Here is an 18,406-nt window from a genome sequence, read left to right on the forward strand (position 1 = left end):
GTAGAACTGACAGAAGCTCAAATGCCTGTGTAGTCTTTGATGGAGAAACGGTGGAATTAGTTTACTCTGCAGTCAAATTTCGATTTGTTTATTTATTTTATAAGCACGGATTACAGAGTCTAACTTGTTCAATGGGCCATTCCTTCCCAGTAACACCGACTCCCCCCAGCCTCTATGCACTGCTCTCCTCCTGTGAACAACCCAGCACCGATGGCTCCATCACGTAGGGCTGTGTGGTGATGTACTACTCCCCTGACATCATCAGCCTTTTCTGGAAGGAAGATAAAGAGCCGATCACCACTGGATTGAAGACCTACCCGTCATTGCTCAAAAAGAAGGGAACCTACACCCTGAGCAGCCAGTTAACCATCACAGAGTCCGAGGTGGGGAGCAGCACAATCTGCTGCGAGGTTCGACGTGGTGGGTCGATGTGGAACATCACAATATCAGGTTAATGATGTGGGATACAGGGCAAACTGTGATAAGGTGAGAAGTTATGTTCAACTTGTATAAAAACTTGGTTAGACAACACTTAGAGTACTGTGCATAGTTCTGGTCTCCATATAATACTTAGAATACTGTGCACAGTTCTAGTTTCCTTATCACATTTAGAATATTGTTTACAATTCTGGTTTCCATCTCATACTTAGAATACTGTGTAAAGTTCTGGTCTCCATATCATAGTTAGAATATTATGCACAGTTCCGTTCTCCATATCACAGTTATAATACTGGACAAAGTTCTGTTCTCCATATCACACTTAGAATATTGTTTAAAGTTCTGGTTTCCATCTCATACTTAGAATACGGTGTAAAGTTCTGGTCTCCATATCATATTTAGAATAGTATGCACAGCTCTGCTCTCCATATCACACTTAGAATACGGTGCATGGTCCTGATCCCCATATCGCACTTAGAATATTATGCACAGTTCTGGTCTGCATATTACACTGAGTATACTGTGCACAATTTTGCTCTCTGCAAATGCCAGGTTAGTGTGAATCTGACAGCAAAGCACTAGTTAAAATATAAGGACACTTTGCATTTCTTAATCATTTATTTTGCAAGCAATATCAATAAAATGCCTTCTTGTGAAGGTCCTGAACGGATCATCGTTCCTCCAATTGTTCTCCTCTTGCTAAGCTCCACTGAACAACTCATCAGCAGCAGATATGCAAGCGCCATGTGTTCAATCATCGAATTAAGGCCAAAGTCACTGACCGTGAATTGGCTGAAGAGTGGACAACTCCTGGATTCCGGCTTCATCACCTCTCCCGCGTTTGAGATGAACAAAACGTTTTGACGGCCAGTCGGCTGACACTCCCTGCCAGGGAATGGTTCACCGGCTCGGTCTACACCTGCCAGGTCACTCATGAAGGGGGCACACAAAGCCGTAACTTCACCAGATCTCAGGGTAAGAGGCACAATCCCGGGAGGTTCCAGACCATTCTGAGCGTTGATCTCAGTCAGGACTTTTATTGAAATTAGTAGAAAGCAGAGGAATATTCCTAATTGCCAATCATGCAGTTTGTGTATTCTTGCAATACAATTTTGCCTTTATACAGCGCCTTCAGCGACCACAGACTGAACCAAAGCGCTTGCCAGGCAATGAATTAAGTTGTGAAATGTGCTCACAGTTGTAATGTACAAAGTGCGGCAGTCATTTAGTGCTCAGCAAGCTCCCACAAACAGCAGTGTGATAATGACCATTTTTTTTGTTTAGTTTTATTTCTTGAGGGATTAATATTCCCAGGCCACCAGGGAGAACTCCTCTGCTTTTCATTGAAATAATTCCAGGGGAACTTTTACCTACACCTGAGAGGCTAGACGGATTCTTGGTTTAACACATGATCCGACAGACGGCACCTCCGACAATGCACCACGCCCCCAGTACTGCACTGAGAGACTCAGCTTACATATTGTGATCAAATATCTGGAGTGGGACTTCAACCCACGATCTTCTGGTTTAGGATTCCTCATTGCTCAGGGTTTATTTACCTCGCCAAAAAAGCTTTCCCCTTGCTCTGGTGTCAGGCAGTGAGTGAAGTGTCCTTAGTCTCAGGTATACCCTGAGTTGGCTAATCATATACGGAATGGCAATAGGAGTCTCGAATCCTTTACTGCTAAATGTCCAGGAACCCACTGCAAGAATGGGCATCTACCCTATTCAGAGTACTGAGCCCAATTCTGGGCTCCGCACCTCAGGAAGTATACACGTGGAGGTGCTAAACTGCAGGTTTACCCTAATTATACCGGGGCTAATAATGTAAAATGATCAGGTGGCGATTATAGAACGTTAAGAGATGATCCAATTGAGGTGTTTAAGATGATAAATGGAATTGTATCGAGTAGATATAGAAACATGTATTTAGTTTGATGGGAGAGTCCAGAACAAGTAGCAGAACCTTAACATTAGAGCTAGGACGTGCAGAGGTGATGTTAGAAAGGATTTTCTCACAGGAAGAATAGTGCAAGTCGGGATTTCCCTCCCCAAAAGCTGCTGACACTTGCTTTCAATTGAAAAGTTGAAAACTGAAATTGATAGATTTTTGTTCGGCAAGTTTATCATTGGTTACATAACCAAGGCGTGAAGATGGTGTTGAGTGTTGATCAGCCATGATCTAACTGGATGGCGGGACAGGATGGATGGGCTGAATGGCCTTCTCCTATTCCTATGTTGCTATTAATGCCCTGATGTCATAGTGCTTTCTGAATCTCTCTCACCAGACATGAAAAATGTTCAGTAATTACAGATATTAACAAACTACCTCACATCATTACAAATGATGCCCCACCACAAAAGATTCCTTGCAACTCCATTCTCCGGACCTTGCACTTCTCCTCTGACGGGGGATGTGACTGGTTCCTGCACATTTTCATCGCAACAAAAATAGCAGCAAAAGACTAGAAACTTAACTTTGTTTCCTGTTGTCCCATGAATCCTGAAATTAATTTCACACTGGTTTTGAACCAGTATATTGCTTGTGTAGACCTCTTGAACTTGGGGATATTCGGGCTTCAGCAATTATAACCAGTGGAGATGCATTTGGGTACAAAAATCTATAGACAGGCGTAAAGGAGCAAGGAATTTCAGGAAGAGCACTATTCAGTGCCTATCACAATTGTGTCCCAATTTATTACCATTTTACGCCAGGTATTTGCTTCACAGCCCATTACAGGTGGGTCTGGCTCAAATACACAGGAAATATTACAGATTCCCCGGAATCCTTGCCAATTCATTGCCCTTCGTTAACGACGGTGTTCAAGTAATAGCGAGAGGTTGATATCTCAAAAGTGAGTTATTCCCCTTGAAAGAGTGAAGGCTAATTATTGGTGTCCTGATTCTGAAGATGCGGCTTTTCCTGACTTTCATTCCTGCTTCGCAGTGGATGTCCCATGCAGCGATTAAAAATCACTCTTCGCCCACCATCACTGGAACAGGGTTTACTGGAGGCGACGGTGACCTTAACCTGCGTCGTGTCTGACGCTCCTTATGGGCTCACCGTGACCTGGACCCGAAAAAACGAGACTTTGAAATCAGAGATTGCCGTCCAACCCGGAGAGGATCCCAACAGTGTGATCAGCAACTTAAACATCTCGACACAAGACTGGCTGAGTGGGGATAAGGTCTACTGCGTGGTGAGCCATCAGGATATGCCGACTCCGATCAGAGATTCCATCCACAAGGAAAAGGGTGAGCGGGGAGATTGTTGCAATAAGTGAGACACTGCAACAATTTCGATGCGTGTGCATGGGCCAATTGATTATATAAAGTGTTTAATGGCTACTCTGATCATTCAGGTTGGTAATTCCACCAACTTAGCACTCTGGGACCTGACATTATGTATTTTAGGGGAAACTGGATAAGTCCATGAGCGAGAAAGAAATAGAAGGGTATATTATTACGGTTGGATGAAGTGGGCTCGGAGGAGGCTTGTGTGGATCATAACCACCGGCTTAGACCAGTTGGCCAAATCTCCTCGTTCTGTGCATTAAATTCTTTGTCATTTTCCAGTCCAACGCTTCAAGATTTCAGAGAGAAAGATTACGTTTCCTCGGATAAGGAATGGAAAACCAGAGAGGCCACAGAGGGGAAAAGGAATAGCGTAATACATTCAACGCCGTGTCCATTTCTCTCACATCTAACCACCGGAAATTGGCTGAATTTAAATGAGGAAGGCGAGTTGTGGGCGTTTGTCGCACAGGCCACCAGTGAAAACGGGAGGATTAGAAGCCGAGTGAGCAGGTCACGGATCGCGGGGGGTGGGTTAGGCAGGGACCCTGGATCCAGGAGGTAGGTGTCAGGGCAATTACCACCTGGGAGCAGCAATCCACACCTTGCTGTAACTGCTGAGATTTACACAGTGTGTCAAACCGGACCAGCGACTGTTAAACACCAAATGGTGGTTAAAATAGAGGATTCAGGTCTCATTTAAATATATTACTCAAATATAATATTACAACCGGAAGTGAGCGAGTTGAGGTAGGGATTCCAATTTTTACCAATTTAACAACCTCCACGCCCAAAACCCGCCCGCTGTATTGGGTTGAAATTCCCCCATTGTCTCTGGAACTATCCAGTTCATTGGCCTTTGTTGTAACTGTTCTACAGCGAAAGATCCGTGGGAACCAGCCGTGTCTGTCCTCCTGCCCTCAGCAGAAGTCTCTGCTCAGAGGTTGGTCAGCCTCACCTGCTTAGTGAGAGGTTTCTCCCCCCGAGAGATCTTCATCAAATGGACCGTCAATGTCAAGCCGGTGGATTCCGGCAACTACAAGAACACGGAGGTGATGGCGGAGAATGGCAGCAGATCCTTCTTCATGTACAGCCTGCTATCCATTGCAGCCGAAGAGTGGGCCAGCGGCGCCTCTCACTCCTGTGTGGTGGGACATGAAGCGATCCTATTGAAAATCACCAACAGAACCGTCAATAAATCCAGTGGTAAAGCATTTCCCTTGTTATGATGGACACCTTCATAAGAACATAGGAACATAAGAATTAGGAACAGAAGTAGGGCATCTTGCATCTCGAGCCTGCTCCGCCATTCAACAAGATCATGGCTGATCTGGCCGTGGACTCAGCTCCACTTTCCCGCCCGCTCCCCATAACCCTTAATTCCCTTATTGGTTAAAAATCTATCTTTCTGTGAATTGAATACATTCAATGAGCTATCCTCAATTCCTCCCCTTTGCAGATAATTCCACAGATTCACAACTCTGTGGGAGAAGAAATTCCTTCTCAACTGAGTTTTAAATGGGCTCCCCCGTATTTTGAGGCTGGGTCCCCTAGTTCGAGTCTCCCCGACCAGTGGAAACAACCCCACTGCCTCGATCTTGTCTATGCCTTTCATTGTTTTAAATGTTTCTATCGATCACCCCTCATCCTTCTGAATTTCAACGAGTAAAGACCCAGTCTACTCAATCTATCATCATACGGTAACCCCTCTCATCTCCTGAATCAGCCTCGTGAATCGTCTCTGTACCCCCTCCAAAGCTAGTATATTCTTCCTTAAGTAAGGTGACCAAAACTGCACGCAGTACTCCAGGTGCGGCCTCACCAATACCCTATACAGTTGCAGAAGGACCTCCCTGCTTTTATACGCCATCTCTCTGGCAATGAAGGTCAACATTCCATTCGCCTTCCTGATTACCAGTTGCACCTGCAAACTAACATTAATTGCCGGTGCTTTTAGTGTCCCCCTCCCCTTTTATAGGGGGCACTTGTAAAAAAAATATGTTTTTGTGCCCAAACCCCCCCCCCCCCCCAAAATACCACAAAAAAATAAAAGGGCCTGTAAATGTTTGGTGTTTTCCCCAGATCGGGGGGGGGGGTGTTACGGTTTAATGTTTATTGTTTACTCCCAAAAAGAGTTTCATGCACAAGGACCAATGGTGGAGCTTTGCAGGCGTGGCCTATGCACTTGGAGCCTGGCTGCTGTGAGAGAAGGAACTCCCTGCTTTAGCTCCCGTCTGGAAGGCCTGGAGTGAGCCCTGAGACCAGCCCAGGAACAGGAGAAAGGAAGGGGCTTCATTACCATTCATCTAGAGTGAGAGGAGGACAGCAGAAGACTGCAACACCTTCATTATTTCAACAAAGATTTGGTGAGAGGGGGAAAAAAGAACAACAACTTACCAGTGTGGAAGGAGGGAAAGACTTCTTCAGCCAAAGGTGGGTGTGTTTTGGTGCATTCACCAAAAAGACTTTGTTGTATCGGTGGGGGGAGGAAAGAAGACCAATCGAGGGCCAGAACATCGCGGGGTGTGTGTGTGTGTGTGCAAGTGTATGTGGGGGTCTTGCCTACAGCTAGGCCCACACACCACTGAAGCACCCCTCCCCCATTGCCTAGCCTGGGATAGCTGGAGCTACCAGGCTGAAGAAATTAAATCACCCTAATTAACATCGTTGGGCGTGTGTACCTGTGTGGCTCCAGCTGCCCCAGGTGAAGACATCTTCTCCCCCCACCCGAAGATCACCCCAAAGACTGTTTTGTTTGCCATCTGGGGAGTGCACCCACCCATTACTGTGAGGGGAGACCTGCCCTTGAAGCCTCCCTCTTTTCCACATCCCCTCACTCCATCTCTCTCTCTGTCTCTCCCCTCTCTCTCTGAGAGCCCTTCCTCCCAATTGGAAAAAAAAAAGACAAGAACAATTTAGACAACTGAGCAGAGGGAGCAAGGCCCCTCCCCAAATGCCAACTAGGAGTGGAGTGCCTCTTTCAGAGCTCCCGCTGTTAAATACTTAAACGAGGCCACTTAAGACAATTAAGGCATGTGACTTTGGGGTGGGTGTAGCCCTTAAAGTGACCCCGTGATGGCGACCCCATCCACGCCGGTGGCAGGGCCAGCTTGGACTTATGCGCAGGCGGCGTCCACATCCACGGCACATCCTGCGCCTCCTGCTGCCCTGCCACCATTCAGACTGATAACTAAAAAACACGGGGTCAAGGGCTACACTAACCCCACAATGAGCATTGAGGAGTGCGTGCGGGCGATGGCTGGGGTAGTCGGCCCCTCGGCCATTGTCGCAGCCTCCAAGATGTCTGGGAAGGCCGTGTTCTTCCTGGGGTCAGAGCGGGCGATGTCCCTGGCCATTGAAAAGTGGCTCCTGGTGGGCGGGGCGTTCCTGCCGGTGGACCCTCCCGTGGCCACCGCGCAGAGGGTCATCATTTCAAACGTCCCGCCCTTTGTTCCCGCTGAGCTCCTCCTCCCTCATCTACACCAACTGGGGGAGGTAAGGTCGGGGATCAACCCCATACCGCTCGGCCTCAGGGAGAACAGCCTGCGCCATGTGTTCTCCTTCCGCCGCCAGCTCTTTGTCCGGCTGGCGCGGGAGGAGACGACGGAGGGCAATTTCAATGTGGTGCACGATGGGACTACCAACCGCGTCTTCTGGACGTCGGACGGCGTGCGGTGCCATGCCTGCCACCACCCCTCCCCCTAGTTGAGTCCACGTGCTGGGAGCCGTAGGTGCGTGGGCATCGTCGGAGGCCTTTGTTTTCACGGCCTCCGGCGGGGGGGAGGGGGAGCGTCCGACCGGAAAGAAGGCGCGGAAGAAGGCGAAACTTCTAGAGGCGTGTCCCCTCGGTGCGCCAAACAACTTGTTTACCGCGCTCGGCCAAACTCCGTCACCGACGAGCGCGGGGTGCCCTGAGCCTGAGCCCGTGCCCGAGCCCTTGACTAGTATCACCGAGGGGTTCGGGCGTGGGCAAGACAAGAAAAAGGGGGGAGTGGAGCGGGAGGCCTCGGCAGACATGGAGGTCTCCCTGCCTCTGCGCACCCCCAGGAACAAAAGGAGGCGCCGCTCCAATGAGGTGGAGGGAGAACAACATCCCTCAGCGGAGGAGGCGGTGCCCGCCGCGTGTCCCGCGTCCCCCACCAGTGCCCCCAAGCTGCGCTGTAGGCAGGAGGAATCTGTCCCTGGGGAGGGTGAGGCAGTCGAGGCTGCCCAGCCGCTGCCTCTCGGTGATGACGTGAAAGATCTGCCTGTCTTGGGGGGCGTGGGGCCAGCGGAAGAATCTGTAACTGCCGGGTCGAGCGTGCCGGGGACTGAGGCGGGCGAGGCTGAAAAGGCCGATCCTGAGCCCGCCCAGCCAATACCCAACTTCCCCCGGGATTTGCTCGACTCGCAGAAGCTGACACTGCAGACAACTGTAATATACATCCACACGCTGGGTCGGGGGGTGGCGGCGGGGAGGGGGAAGAACAACAACCCTCGCCCCCTACTTTGGAGCTGAGGCACTTGGTTGACCTGGAGAATTTCCTAAACCAGGTCTCTCCGTGTTCCCCGGCTCCTGGGGTGGAGGAGGAACCCCTTCCGCTGTCGCTTCCCGACCCAGCACCACTTTTAAAAGAGCCCAGTGGGGACTCCTCTGCCGACGATCCTGGAGGTGGGATCAGGGCAGAGCCAGGGCCGGATGGAGCGGCCGGGCCGTTTGGCGTACCTCGTGCGGTCGATGGGCCGGCTGCTGGCAGTGACCTCCCGGTGGAGGACGGCGACTCGGTGGGGGACACGGGAGAAAATCTCGAGTCCATCACCATTGAGGTAGTGGATCTTCTCGCGTCCACCGCTGAGACCCTCCTCATTCCTGCAAAGGAACTCCGGGACTTTTTGGTCCAGTGCCGGGGTCGCCGCGACCAAGCCCGTCTGGCCCTGGAAAGATGGTCTGAGCCAGTGTTGCTCATCGCTTCCCTCCGCACCGCAGCTAAAACCATGGCCGCGGGCGGGCCCTTTCAAGGGCGCAAGGCCTTGAGCTGCGCTGGCTCAAAAAGTTCCTCGCTGGGCTGCTGAAGGAGTGGAGGTCAACAAACTACTCCACTCCCCCTCCCACAATAGGTTAGGTAGATGTTGCACTATGCCATAGCTAGCCGCAACATCAACAGCGGCAGAGAGGCTCGACGCAGATTTAACAATTTTACGCTCCTGCGGGAGGAGAAATATGCGGTGTGCTTCCTGCAAGAAACCCACACCGTTCCGGGAGACGAAGCCACGTGGCTCCTGGAATGGCAAGGAGAGGTCCGCATGAACCACCTCACCGCCACTTCTAGTGGGGTGGCCATCTTGCTGGCCTAGCATTTTCAGCCGGAGATCTTGGGGGTCGAGGAGCCCGTGCCAGGCCGCTTGCTACACGTCACGGTTCGCCTGGGGGACGTGCCGCTCCATTTCGTGAATTTGTACGCCCCTCAGCCCGGCCCGCAGCAAACGCGCTTCTTCGAAGAGGTGTCCGCTCTTCTTGGCTCCATCGACGTCGGCGACTGCATTGTCCTCGGGGGGGATTTTAACTGCACCATCGAGGTGAGGGACCGCTCCGGTGCCCTGCAGAGCATGACGGCGATCGAGAAGTTGAGGGACCTGTTCGGGTCCTTCGACTTGGTGGACGTCTGGCGAAATCTCCATCCCGACTCCAGCGCCTTTACTTGGGTGACGCCTGGAGTAGGATGGTCTAGAGTCGACCGCCTTTACGTGTCTCGGGCGTACGTTTCCTGCGTCCCGGCGGCCTCCATGCGGCCGGTGCCTTGTTCGGACCACCACCTGGTGTGGACGGAGCTCGCTTCGCTCCGCGCGAGGACAGGGTCCGCGTACTGGCATTTTAAAAACCGGCTGCTGGAGGACGTGCGGTTCCAGGACTCATTCCGTCGTTTCTGGGCCGACTGGAGAAGGAAGCAGGGGGGCTTCCCCTCCTTGAGGCTATGGTGGGATGTGGGCAAGGCTCACGTTCGCGTCTTCTGTCAAGAGTACGCGAGGGGGTCGACCAAGAGGCGGGTGGCCAGGGCCGGGCGCCTAGAAAAAGAGGTGCTCGACCTAGAGTCCCATCTCGGTCAAGTCGTTGGTTCCCCGGCCCTGCGGACGGTGTACGAAGCGAAGAAGGCCGCGCTGAAGGACCTGCAGCTCGTCGGGTCCCGAGGCGCGTTCGTGAGGTCGCGGATCCGGTTCCTGCGGGATCTTGACCACGGCTCCCCCTTCTTCTACTCGCTGGAAAAAAGACAGAGTGTCCGTAAGCAGCTCTTGACGCTGCTGGCCGACGACGGCACTCTCGTCTCTCCGGAGCAGTCCAGCGAGGAAGCGCGTATAGTTTTGTGGGAGGACCTGCCGAAGGTCAGCCCGGAGGGCGCCGAAAATCTGAAAGCTCCACTAAGCCTGGCGGAGCTGACCGGCGCCCTCGACCGGCTCTCGAGGGGAAAAGCCCCGGGGCTGGACGGGCTGACCGAGGAGTTCCACAGGGCGTTCTGGGACGTCCTGGGGGGCGACTACGCGCGGGTCCTGGGGGAAAGTCTGGTGACTGGGGAGATGCCCCTCTCTTGGCGCAGGGCAGTCATCGTCCTGCTGCCTAAGAAGGGCGATCTCCGCCTCCTTAAAAACTGGCGCCCGGTCTCCCTCCTCAGCACAGACTACAAAATCTTTGCCAGGATGATGTCTGCTCGCCTTGGCGCCATGCTGGACCACGTGATCCACCCCAACCAGTCCTACACGGTCCCGGGCTGGAAAATCCACGATAACATCCATCTGGTCCGGGACCTCATTCATCATTCCCAGGAGGCTGGTCTGTCGGTCGCCTTCCTATCCCTCGACCAAGAGAAGACGTTCGACAGGGTGGATCACGACTATCTGCTCGGAACTCTGTGCGCTTTCGGGTTCGGAATGCATTTCGTCGCCCGGATCCGCCTTTTGTACGCTGCCGCGGAGTGTCTGATTAATGTTAACGGGTCCTTGACGGCGCCCCTTCGCTTTGGGAGAGGGGTGCGCCAGGGATGCCCCATTGTCCGGCCAGTTATATGCCGTCTGCGTGGAGCCTTTCCTGCGCCTCCTGCGGATGAGGTTGACGCGATTGGCTCTGCAAGGGCCGGGCGTGGAGGTCGACCTCTCGGCTTACGCCAATGATGTGCTCCTCGCAATAGAGGATCCCGCTGACCTGCGGAGGATGTATGAGTGCCAGGAGATTTACTCGGCTGCATCCTCCTCCAGAATCAACTGGGAGAAATGTTCCGGACTCCTGGTGGGTCAGTGGCGGGTGGACTCCCTGCCGGAGGAGCTCAGACCTTTTGCCTGGAGCACGACCCATCTCCTCTATCTGGGAGTCTACCTTAGCCCCGACGAGGAAGCCTGGCCGGCGAACTGGCAGGAGCTGGAGGCTAAGGTCACCGCTCGCCGAGGGCGCTGGACAGGACTGCTCCGAGTGCTGTCCTACAGGGGTCGAGCGCTAGTCATAAACCAGCTGGTGGTCGCCATGTTGTGGTACCGGCTGGTCACTTTGACTCCTCCCCCTGCGTTTGTCGCCAAGATACAGAAGAAGCTGGTGGACTTCTTCTGGAACAACAGGAAACACTGGGTCTCTGCCGCGGTCTTGAGTCTACCGCTTGGGGAGGGCGGTCAGTCATTGGTGTGCGTCAGCGCCCAGCTCGCGACTTTTCATCTTCAGATCCTGCAGAGATACCTTTACGTTGAGCCCCCTCCTAGGTGGCGTGCTCTGGCGATGTATTTCTTCCGCCAGCAGCACGGCCTCAACTACGACAAGCAGCTCCTGTTTGTGAGAGTGGGGGGCGTCAGGACAGCCCGCCGGGAGCTGCTTGTCTTTTACAAGGAACTCATCAGGGTCTGGAATAAAGTCTGCAGCAAGCGAAGCTCTCCACCAGCTGGAGTGGCGGCCGTCCTGCAGGAGCCGCTGCTCGGGAATCCGTACCTCCACGACCGAGGTTTTTTGTGGTGGTCGGATGAGAGGGCTGTGGCTGGTGAGGTGACCAGGGTCAGGGACCTGCTCGATGGCGGAGGAGCGGGTTGGATGGCGCCAGACACGCTGGCGCGGCGCCTAAATTCCGCCAACGTCCGCCACGCGGCTGATGCCATCGAGTCGCTAAAAACAGCTCTGGGCCCCGACTCCATGAGGTGCATCGAGGAGGCTCAAGCACGCGGGGAGATCCCATCCGAACTGACCCCCGTCCGGACGGAATTCCTCATCGGCGCCAAACCCCGGAACCTCTCTCGGGGGCCGGCGCCTCACAACTTGAGCCGCCTCGGGGAAATCCCCTCCGTGCCTTTCAGTTCTGCGCGGAGGGGTTTCCTGTACGGGCTGCTCCTGCACACTCTCAACTTTGCCATCCTTGCCTGCCGTCTGGACACGCCATGGCGTACCATCTTGCCGTCCAGAGGAGGCGGGGGTCCCCGATGGAGGGCACTCTACGCAGGGGTCCTCCCACTATTAGCCGGGGACTTGGCCTGGAGGGTGATGCACGGAGCAGTGCCGTGCAATAAATTTTTAAGCCGGTTCACGGGCTCCCAGGCCGCCTGCAATTTCTGCGGTCTGGAAGAGTCCGTGTTCCATGTTTTTATTGAGTGCACGAGGTTGCAGCCCCTGTTTTGTTATTTAAAGGGGCTGCTCCTGAAATTCTGGCTGCACTTCAGTCCCACACTCCTGATCTTCTGGCAACCTGTGCGGAGGGGAGCGGGTAGGTCCGAGGGCCTCCTCGTAGGACTGCTCCTGGGCACGGCCAAGGGGGCGGTCAGCCAGTCCAGGCAGCAGGCGGTCGAGGGGGTCGTTCAGCCAGACTGCCTGCCTCTCTTCCGCGCATACATCCGGTCAAGGGTGTCCCTGGAGATGGAGCACGCGGTGTCCACCGGTACGCTCGTGGCCTTCCACAAGAGGTGGGCACCGGAGGGACTGGAGTGCATCATCACGCCCGGCAACCAAATTTTAACTTGATTTCATGTTTTTAAGTTAATTTGTTTTAATTGCCGGTGCTTTTATTTGTCCCCCTCCCCTTTTATAGGGGGCACTTGGAGAAAAAATATGTTTTTGTGCCAAAAATAAACCTTGTAACTGTTGGTGTTTCCCCCAGATCGGGGGGCACGGATTAATGTTTTTTGTTTGCTCCTTAAAGAGTTTCATTCACAAAGACCCCCAGGTCCCTCTGCATCGCAGCATGTTATAATATCTCCCCATTCAAATAATATTCACTTTTGCTGTTTTTTTTCCCTCAAGGTGGATGACTTCACACTTTCCGACATTGTATTCCATCTGCCAAATCTTAGCCCATTCTCTAACCTATCTAAATTTATTTGCAGCCTCTCTGTGTCCTCTGCACAACCCGTTTTCCCACTAATCTTTGTGTCATCTGCAAATTTTGTTACACTGTACTCTGTCCCCTCTTCCAGGTCATCTATATATATTGTAAACAGTTGTAGTCCCAGCCCCGATCCCTGTGGCACACCACTAACCACCGATTTCCAACCAAAAAAGGACCCATTTATCGCGACTCTCTGCTTTCTGTTAGCCAGCCAATTCTCTATCCATGCTAATACTTTTCCTCTGACTCCACGTGCCTTTATCTTCTGCAGTAACCTTTTGTGTGGCACCTAAACGAATGCCTTTTGAAAATCTAAATACAGCACATCCATCGGTACACCTGTATCCACCATGCTCGTTATATCCTCAAAGAATTCCAGTAAATTAGTTAAACATGATTTCCCCTTAATGAATCCATGCTGCGTCTGCTTGATTGCACTATTCCAATCTAGATATCCCGCTCTTTCTTCCTTAATGATAGTTTCAAGCATTTTCCCCACTACAGAGGTTAAACTAACCGGCCTATCGTTACCTGCATTTTGTCTGCCCTCTTTTTTAAACAGAGGTGTTACATTATCTGCTTTCCAATCCGCTGGTATCTCCCCAGAGTCCAGAGAGTTTTGGTGGATTTTAACGATTGCATCTGCTATAACTTCCGCCATCTCTTTATCCCTGCGATGCATTTCATCAGGACCGGGGGACTTTTCTACCTTGAGTCCCATTAGCCTGTCCAGCACTACCCACCTAGTGATAGTGATTGTCTCAAGGTCCTCCCTTCCCACATTCCTTTGACCAGCAATTTCTGGCATGGTTTTTGTGTCTTCCACTGTGAAGACCGAAGCAAAATAATTGTTTAAGCTCTCAGCAATTTCCACATTTCCCATTATTAAATCCCCCTTCTCATCTTCTAAGGGACCAACATTTACTTTAGTCACTCTATTCCGTTTTACATATCGATAAAAGCTTTTACTATCCGTTTTCATGTTTTGCGCAAGTTTACCTTTGTAATCTATCTTTCCTTCCTTTATTGCTTTCTTAGTCATTCTTGTCAATGAGAATGTCTCGATTGCATTTCAGTTCTTAAATAAAAAACAATAAATGGCTTTTCTTCCATCGTGAGTTAAACACACAGCCACTCAATTAATTATGTTTCCTATTTTGGCCAATGTGAGGGCTGTTTATCAGAAGTAGGGTGTTTGCGGATCTCGGTCCCAAGGCTTGTACAGCCAGCGCTCCAAGCTCACATACAGCATGAGTTAGAAACTGGGTGGAGTTCTCTCATTACAGGATTCCTGAAGGTAACTTCAGCTGAGAGGGAGTAAAGGGTAATTTTAACTCACTGTACCTCTCACACGCACCAGCGAGAGGAGAAAGGAAAACGTGTAATTCATGTAACCCCCACTGCCCCTCCCGCAGGGAGATGGGAAGTGAACCACTCTCTTTTTAATGCACTAAGTTGCCATCGTACATTCTAACCAATGATCTAAAAATTTTAAACTTGCCATATGAGTATTATATTCTGAAATAACTATTTATTCCACATAATATTTTTAAATAGGCTTGGGGGTGCAACAGTCCCTGTTAATTGTAAACTAACATGTTGAATTCTAATGAACCATGTCTAAACTGGTGACTGAATCCTCTCCGAGTTTCTCACAGCTGTGTCCCTGATGTTGCTGAAGGCCATCGGTTGAATTGTTGCATTCGGTCGGCTGATATCACATTGCTCCTCACACAGAACACATTTACACAGAGCGGAGGAGAATACATGTGAAAGTGAGTTTGTGTGTCTTCACATGTAAGTGTTTTGATGATTTTATATAAGTTTGTGTTTTTGTGTAAGTGCACAATTACACATGAACACACAAAGACTTACATATAAAGACATACTAACAACCTGAAACATAATATTATACATAACTAGAATATAATGAAAACCATCATTGTCAAATCCAGTTGTTGGTACTCTCTGAAACTTTGAACAAAACAATAATACACGTCAATCGAAACGTACACTAACACAACGGAAACTTATACACACTTACACAAGCATAGACACACATATCAATCCAGACACACACTTACACAAAACACACTTACACACATTTACACACATATCAACACATACATCAATCTACACACACATTTACACAAAGCACACACACACTTACACATACATAAACACACACATCAATCCACACAAACACACTTACACAAAACACATTTATACACACTTACACACACATAAACACACACATCTACCCACACACACACTTGCAAAAACACACTTACACACATCAATCCACACACAGACTTGCACAAAACACACACACACTCGTAAACAAATGCATCAAATTAAATACAGATTTACACAAAGCACACACACGCTTACATGCAAACACACTATTGCACTTATACACACACAGCAAAACACACACTTACACGAAACATACACACACAAACACTCACCAAACATGAACAACATTGAGACATAACCATACACTTACAGGAAAACACATACCTCAACACACTTACACAAACATGGACATGCCTATAAATCCAAACATAAACTAACACAAAACACACACACACACACACTTACATGTGAACACAATGTTACACGAAAACTCACACACACTTACACCTCAACATAAACAAATATTTCGACATAACCACACCTATACATTTACAAACATGAACAAAGCATAATTTTAAAATTGAGTCATTATTATTTTATCCATTTTTGTAACTGCTGATAAAGCTTCATTTAGAAATAGAAAGATCAAGGCCAAAATTATTAATCAATAACATAAAGGTATACATTGCGTACCAATTCTTGTCATATTTTTGTAAAGCCAAGCTCAGTAATGAATTCTGAGTGACCATGGTCTGTATAATTGTTCTCAGAGAAGTGTTTCCTGCCACAGAGAGGGAGGTAGATAGAGATAACATAGAAAGTCAAAGGCAGTAAATAATATGATCTACTGTAAGGCTACAACAGCTGTAAATTTTCACAGCTTTTGAATGGGAGAAAAATGGTATAAAGTAACAGCTCTTCTACTCAGAAGGCAGTGCGAATCAAGCGAACAGGAGATAAGGAGTCGGCACCACGGTCAGCTCGAGAGGACGCTATCGAGAATTCGGCTGTGACTATAATTTGTTAAGTATTACTTTTTGTAACAGAATGTAATTTACTTGATAAAACACTGTTTTTACTCACTATACCTGTATTAAAAGTATTTGGTATGATGTGAACAAGAGTCTCCCAGTTTGAATTAAGTATATACCCTGGAAATAGCTGAATTGCTATAGTTAGCAAAGCGGCAAAAAGCTGCTCATTGGTTAAAAACTACATCTGGCGACCACGAAGGAACAAAACAAAGAGATATTGAACAAAATTCAATATACTCAATAATCAAGTTAATTGGGAACTCTTATAATTTTTTCTGTCTATTTGAAAACAAGTTCTTGTGTGTCACCAGCAGATGCAAGGCAGATCAACTCTTGTGTAAGGTTGATTTACTTCAACTGCTAGTGACTGTTATCTTCATTAAGGAAGCTTACTTAAAAATTATTAATTTTCAGATGCCGGAGGAGTGTCTCTTGGAAGAGTATCAGAAAAAGTTAGAAAAAAGATGTGACGAAACGCAAGTGCAGACACTGTTGGTAGATTGCCTAGGGAAGAATCCGAATGTATCCCTTAAGGATACATTCACTTTCATTGATGAACAGATTAAAGCTAAGAAATGGAAGCTGGATAAGGCGATGAGTCTAGTCACCTGTGCACTTCGTACTTCGCAGGACGTCAATCAAAGGTCAAGAAAGAATTAGAGGATAAAATATCAGAACTGGAAAAAAAAATTCGGCAAAGAATGAAGAATTGCAGAAAATAGATTCAGACATTAAACAGAAAATTGTGAATTTGCAGAGTCAATTTGCCTCACCTACTGCAGTAATGCAACAGCAGCGTATCGATGCAATTCACGTAGAGGCTGCAATGTAAACAATTAGGAAATCTTGAGATTTAAAAAGAAGATCTAAGCAGAGAGAATAAACGTCTCACCAAACAATTAGAGGACTCATGGGGAACAATGATGGAGGCTTTGCATCGACCCCTTCAAGGGATAAATTATAAGGTTGCAAATAGGAGCTCAGAATTATGATGAAGTTCTTGAACTTATAATTGCTACGTAGGTAACACTTGCTTATGTAGGTACAGCGCAAATGTATAACGCATTGAACTGAATCCGTAACCTCTGCAATACTTAAACAGCCGGTCAGCAGTTTTTTTACGTCCCTGAGGAAGAGATAAATAAGCAAGTACAGCCACTCTGACCGTCGGATAGACTGGGTTAGAGGGTAAAATGGAACAAAACAATGAGGAGAGATGGACTGTTGCATTTACCACTCAGAGACCGTCGGATAAGAGTCGACAAATAAATGTAACTCCGCTGATATCAAGAGACCTATCGATGATTTTGCAGGAGGATAGCTCCTCTCCAAAACCTGTATAAGTTATGCTTGAAAACTCTTGTATTTCGGAGATTCCACGACTGAACCTTCCCTTGCAATTGCTGGTAATAAAAGCGAGTTGATCCTGGGATTTCGTGTGTTCACTTCCGTGGTCGTTATACAGTGGGAGAAAGGTGAGGTGTCGATGAACTATATCAGTTAGTCCACGTCGAAGAGGAGAAGCCTCCTTTTTAACCCCAACATTTGGCGTCATGAACCGGATGCAGACCTTCCGACCTGGATCACGTGACAGCTAAATGGTAGTGAGCATGTTTTTTTACCACATGCAGCTGTAGCATTGACGGGGAAGGAGCTAATTTGTATAAAGACTTTGAAGGGGTCAGCTGTAGGACAACTTATAACGAACCACAGATGGTTCAAAACCAAGGGTGCGATAGGTGTATGCCTGAAAAAGAAGGAATGCAACCGCATGGGGAGTGGACCCCAGCGATTGTTAGAGGAAATATAAGGCGTATGTCCTGAAGCATGACGTGGTAATCACACAGTGAAGCTGGTATTGATCGTGTGCAGTGCAAACAAGAAGGAATACAACCTAAATCGTGGGGTGGGACCCCAGGATCCTAGGAAAACTGGCCAGTGGGATAAAATGCGAGCTGAGATGAATGGAAAATTAATAAAAGAAAAGAAAAATGTTGGATATCAAATTGAATTTACAAAGGACAGTTTGTTTTTAGCAAAAGATAGAAATTTGACCTTGTAAGCTGCAGAGAAACAAAGATGTTGAGCAAAATGGACTGGAGGAAGATCATCAAAATACAAAACCTAATTTGAAGAAACGAGATTTAAATTGGCTGTGAAAAGGATATTGGTTGAAATATAAAA

At 48.9% G+C, this 18,406-nt stretch overlaps 1 gene segment (V, D, J or C); it reads left to right on the forward strand.

Annotated features, from left to right (window-relative positions):
- Nucleotides 1–8,784, forward strand: part of LOC139235544 (Ig heavy chain C region-like) — a 30,236-nt gene extending 21,452 nt beyond the window's left edge. Inside the window, 5 exon segments of the C gene segment in view lie at nt 228–420; nt 1,097–1,295; nt 3,386–3,693; nt 4,612–4,938; nt 8,399–8,784. Coding sequence covers nt 228–420; nt 1,097–1,295; nt 3,386–3,693; nt 4,612–4,938; nt 8,399–8,784 — 1,413 coding nt within the window.
- The last annotated feature ends 9,622 nt before the right edge of the window (nt 8,785–18,406 follow it).

The sequence above is a fragment of the Pristiophorus japonicus genome, chromosome 23 (genome assembly GCF_044704955.1).
Source record: "Pristiophorus japonicus isolate sPriJap1 chromosome 23, sPriJap1.hap1, whole genome shotgun sequence".
NCBI lineage: Eukaryota > Metazoa > Chordata > Chondrichthyes > Pristiophoridae > Pristiophorus > Pristiophorus japonicus.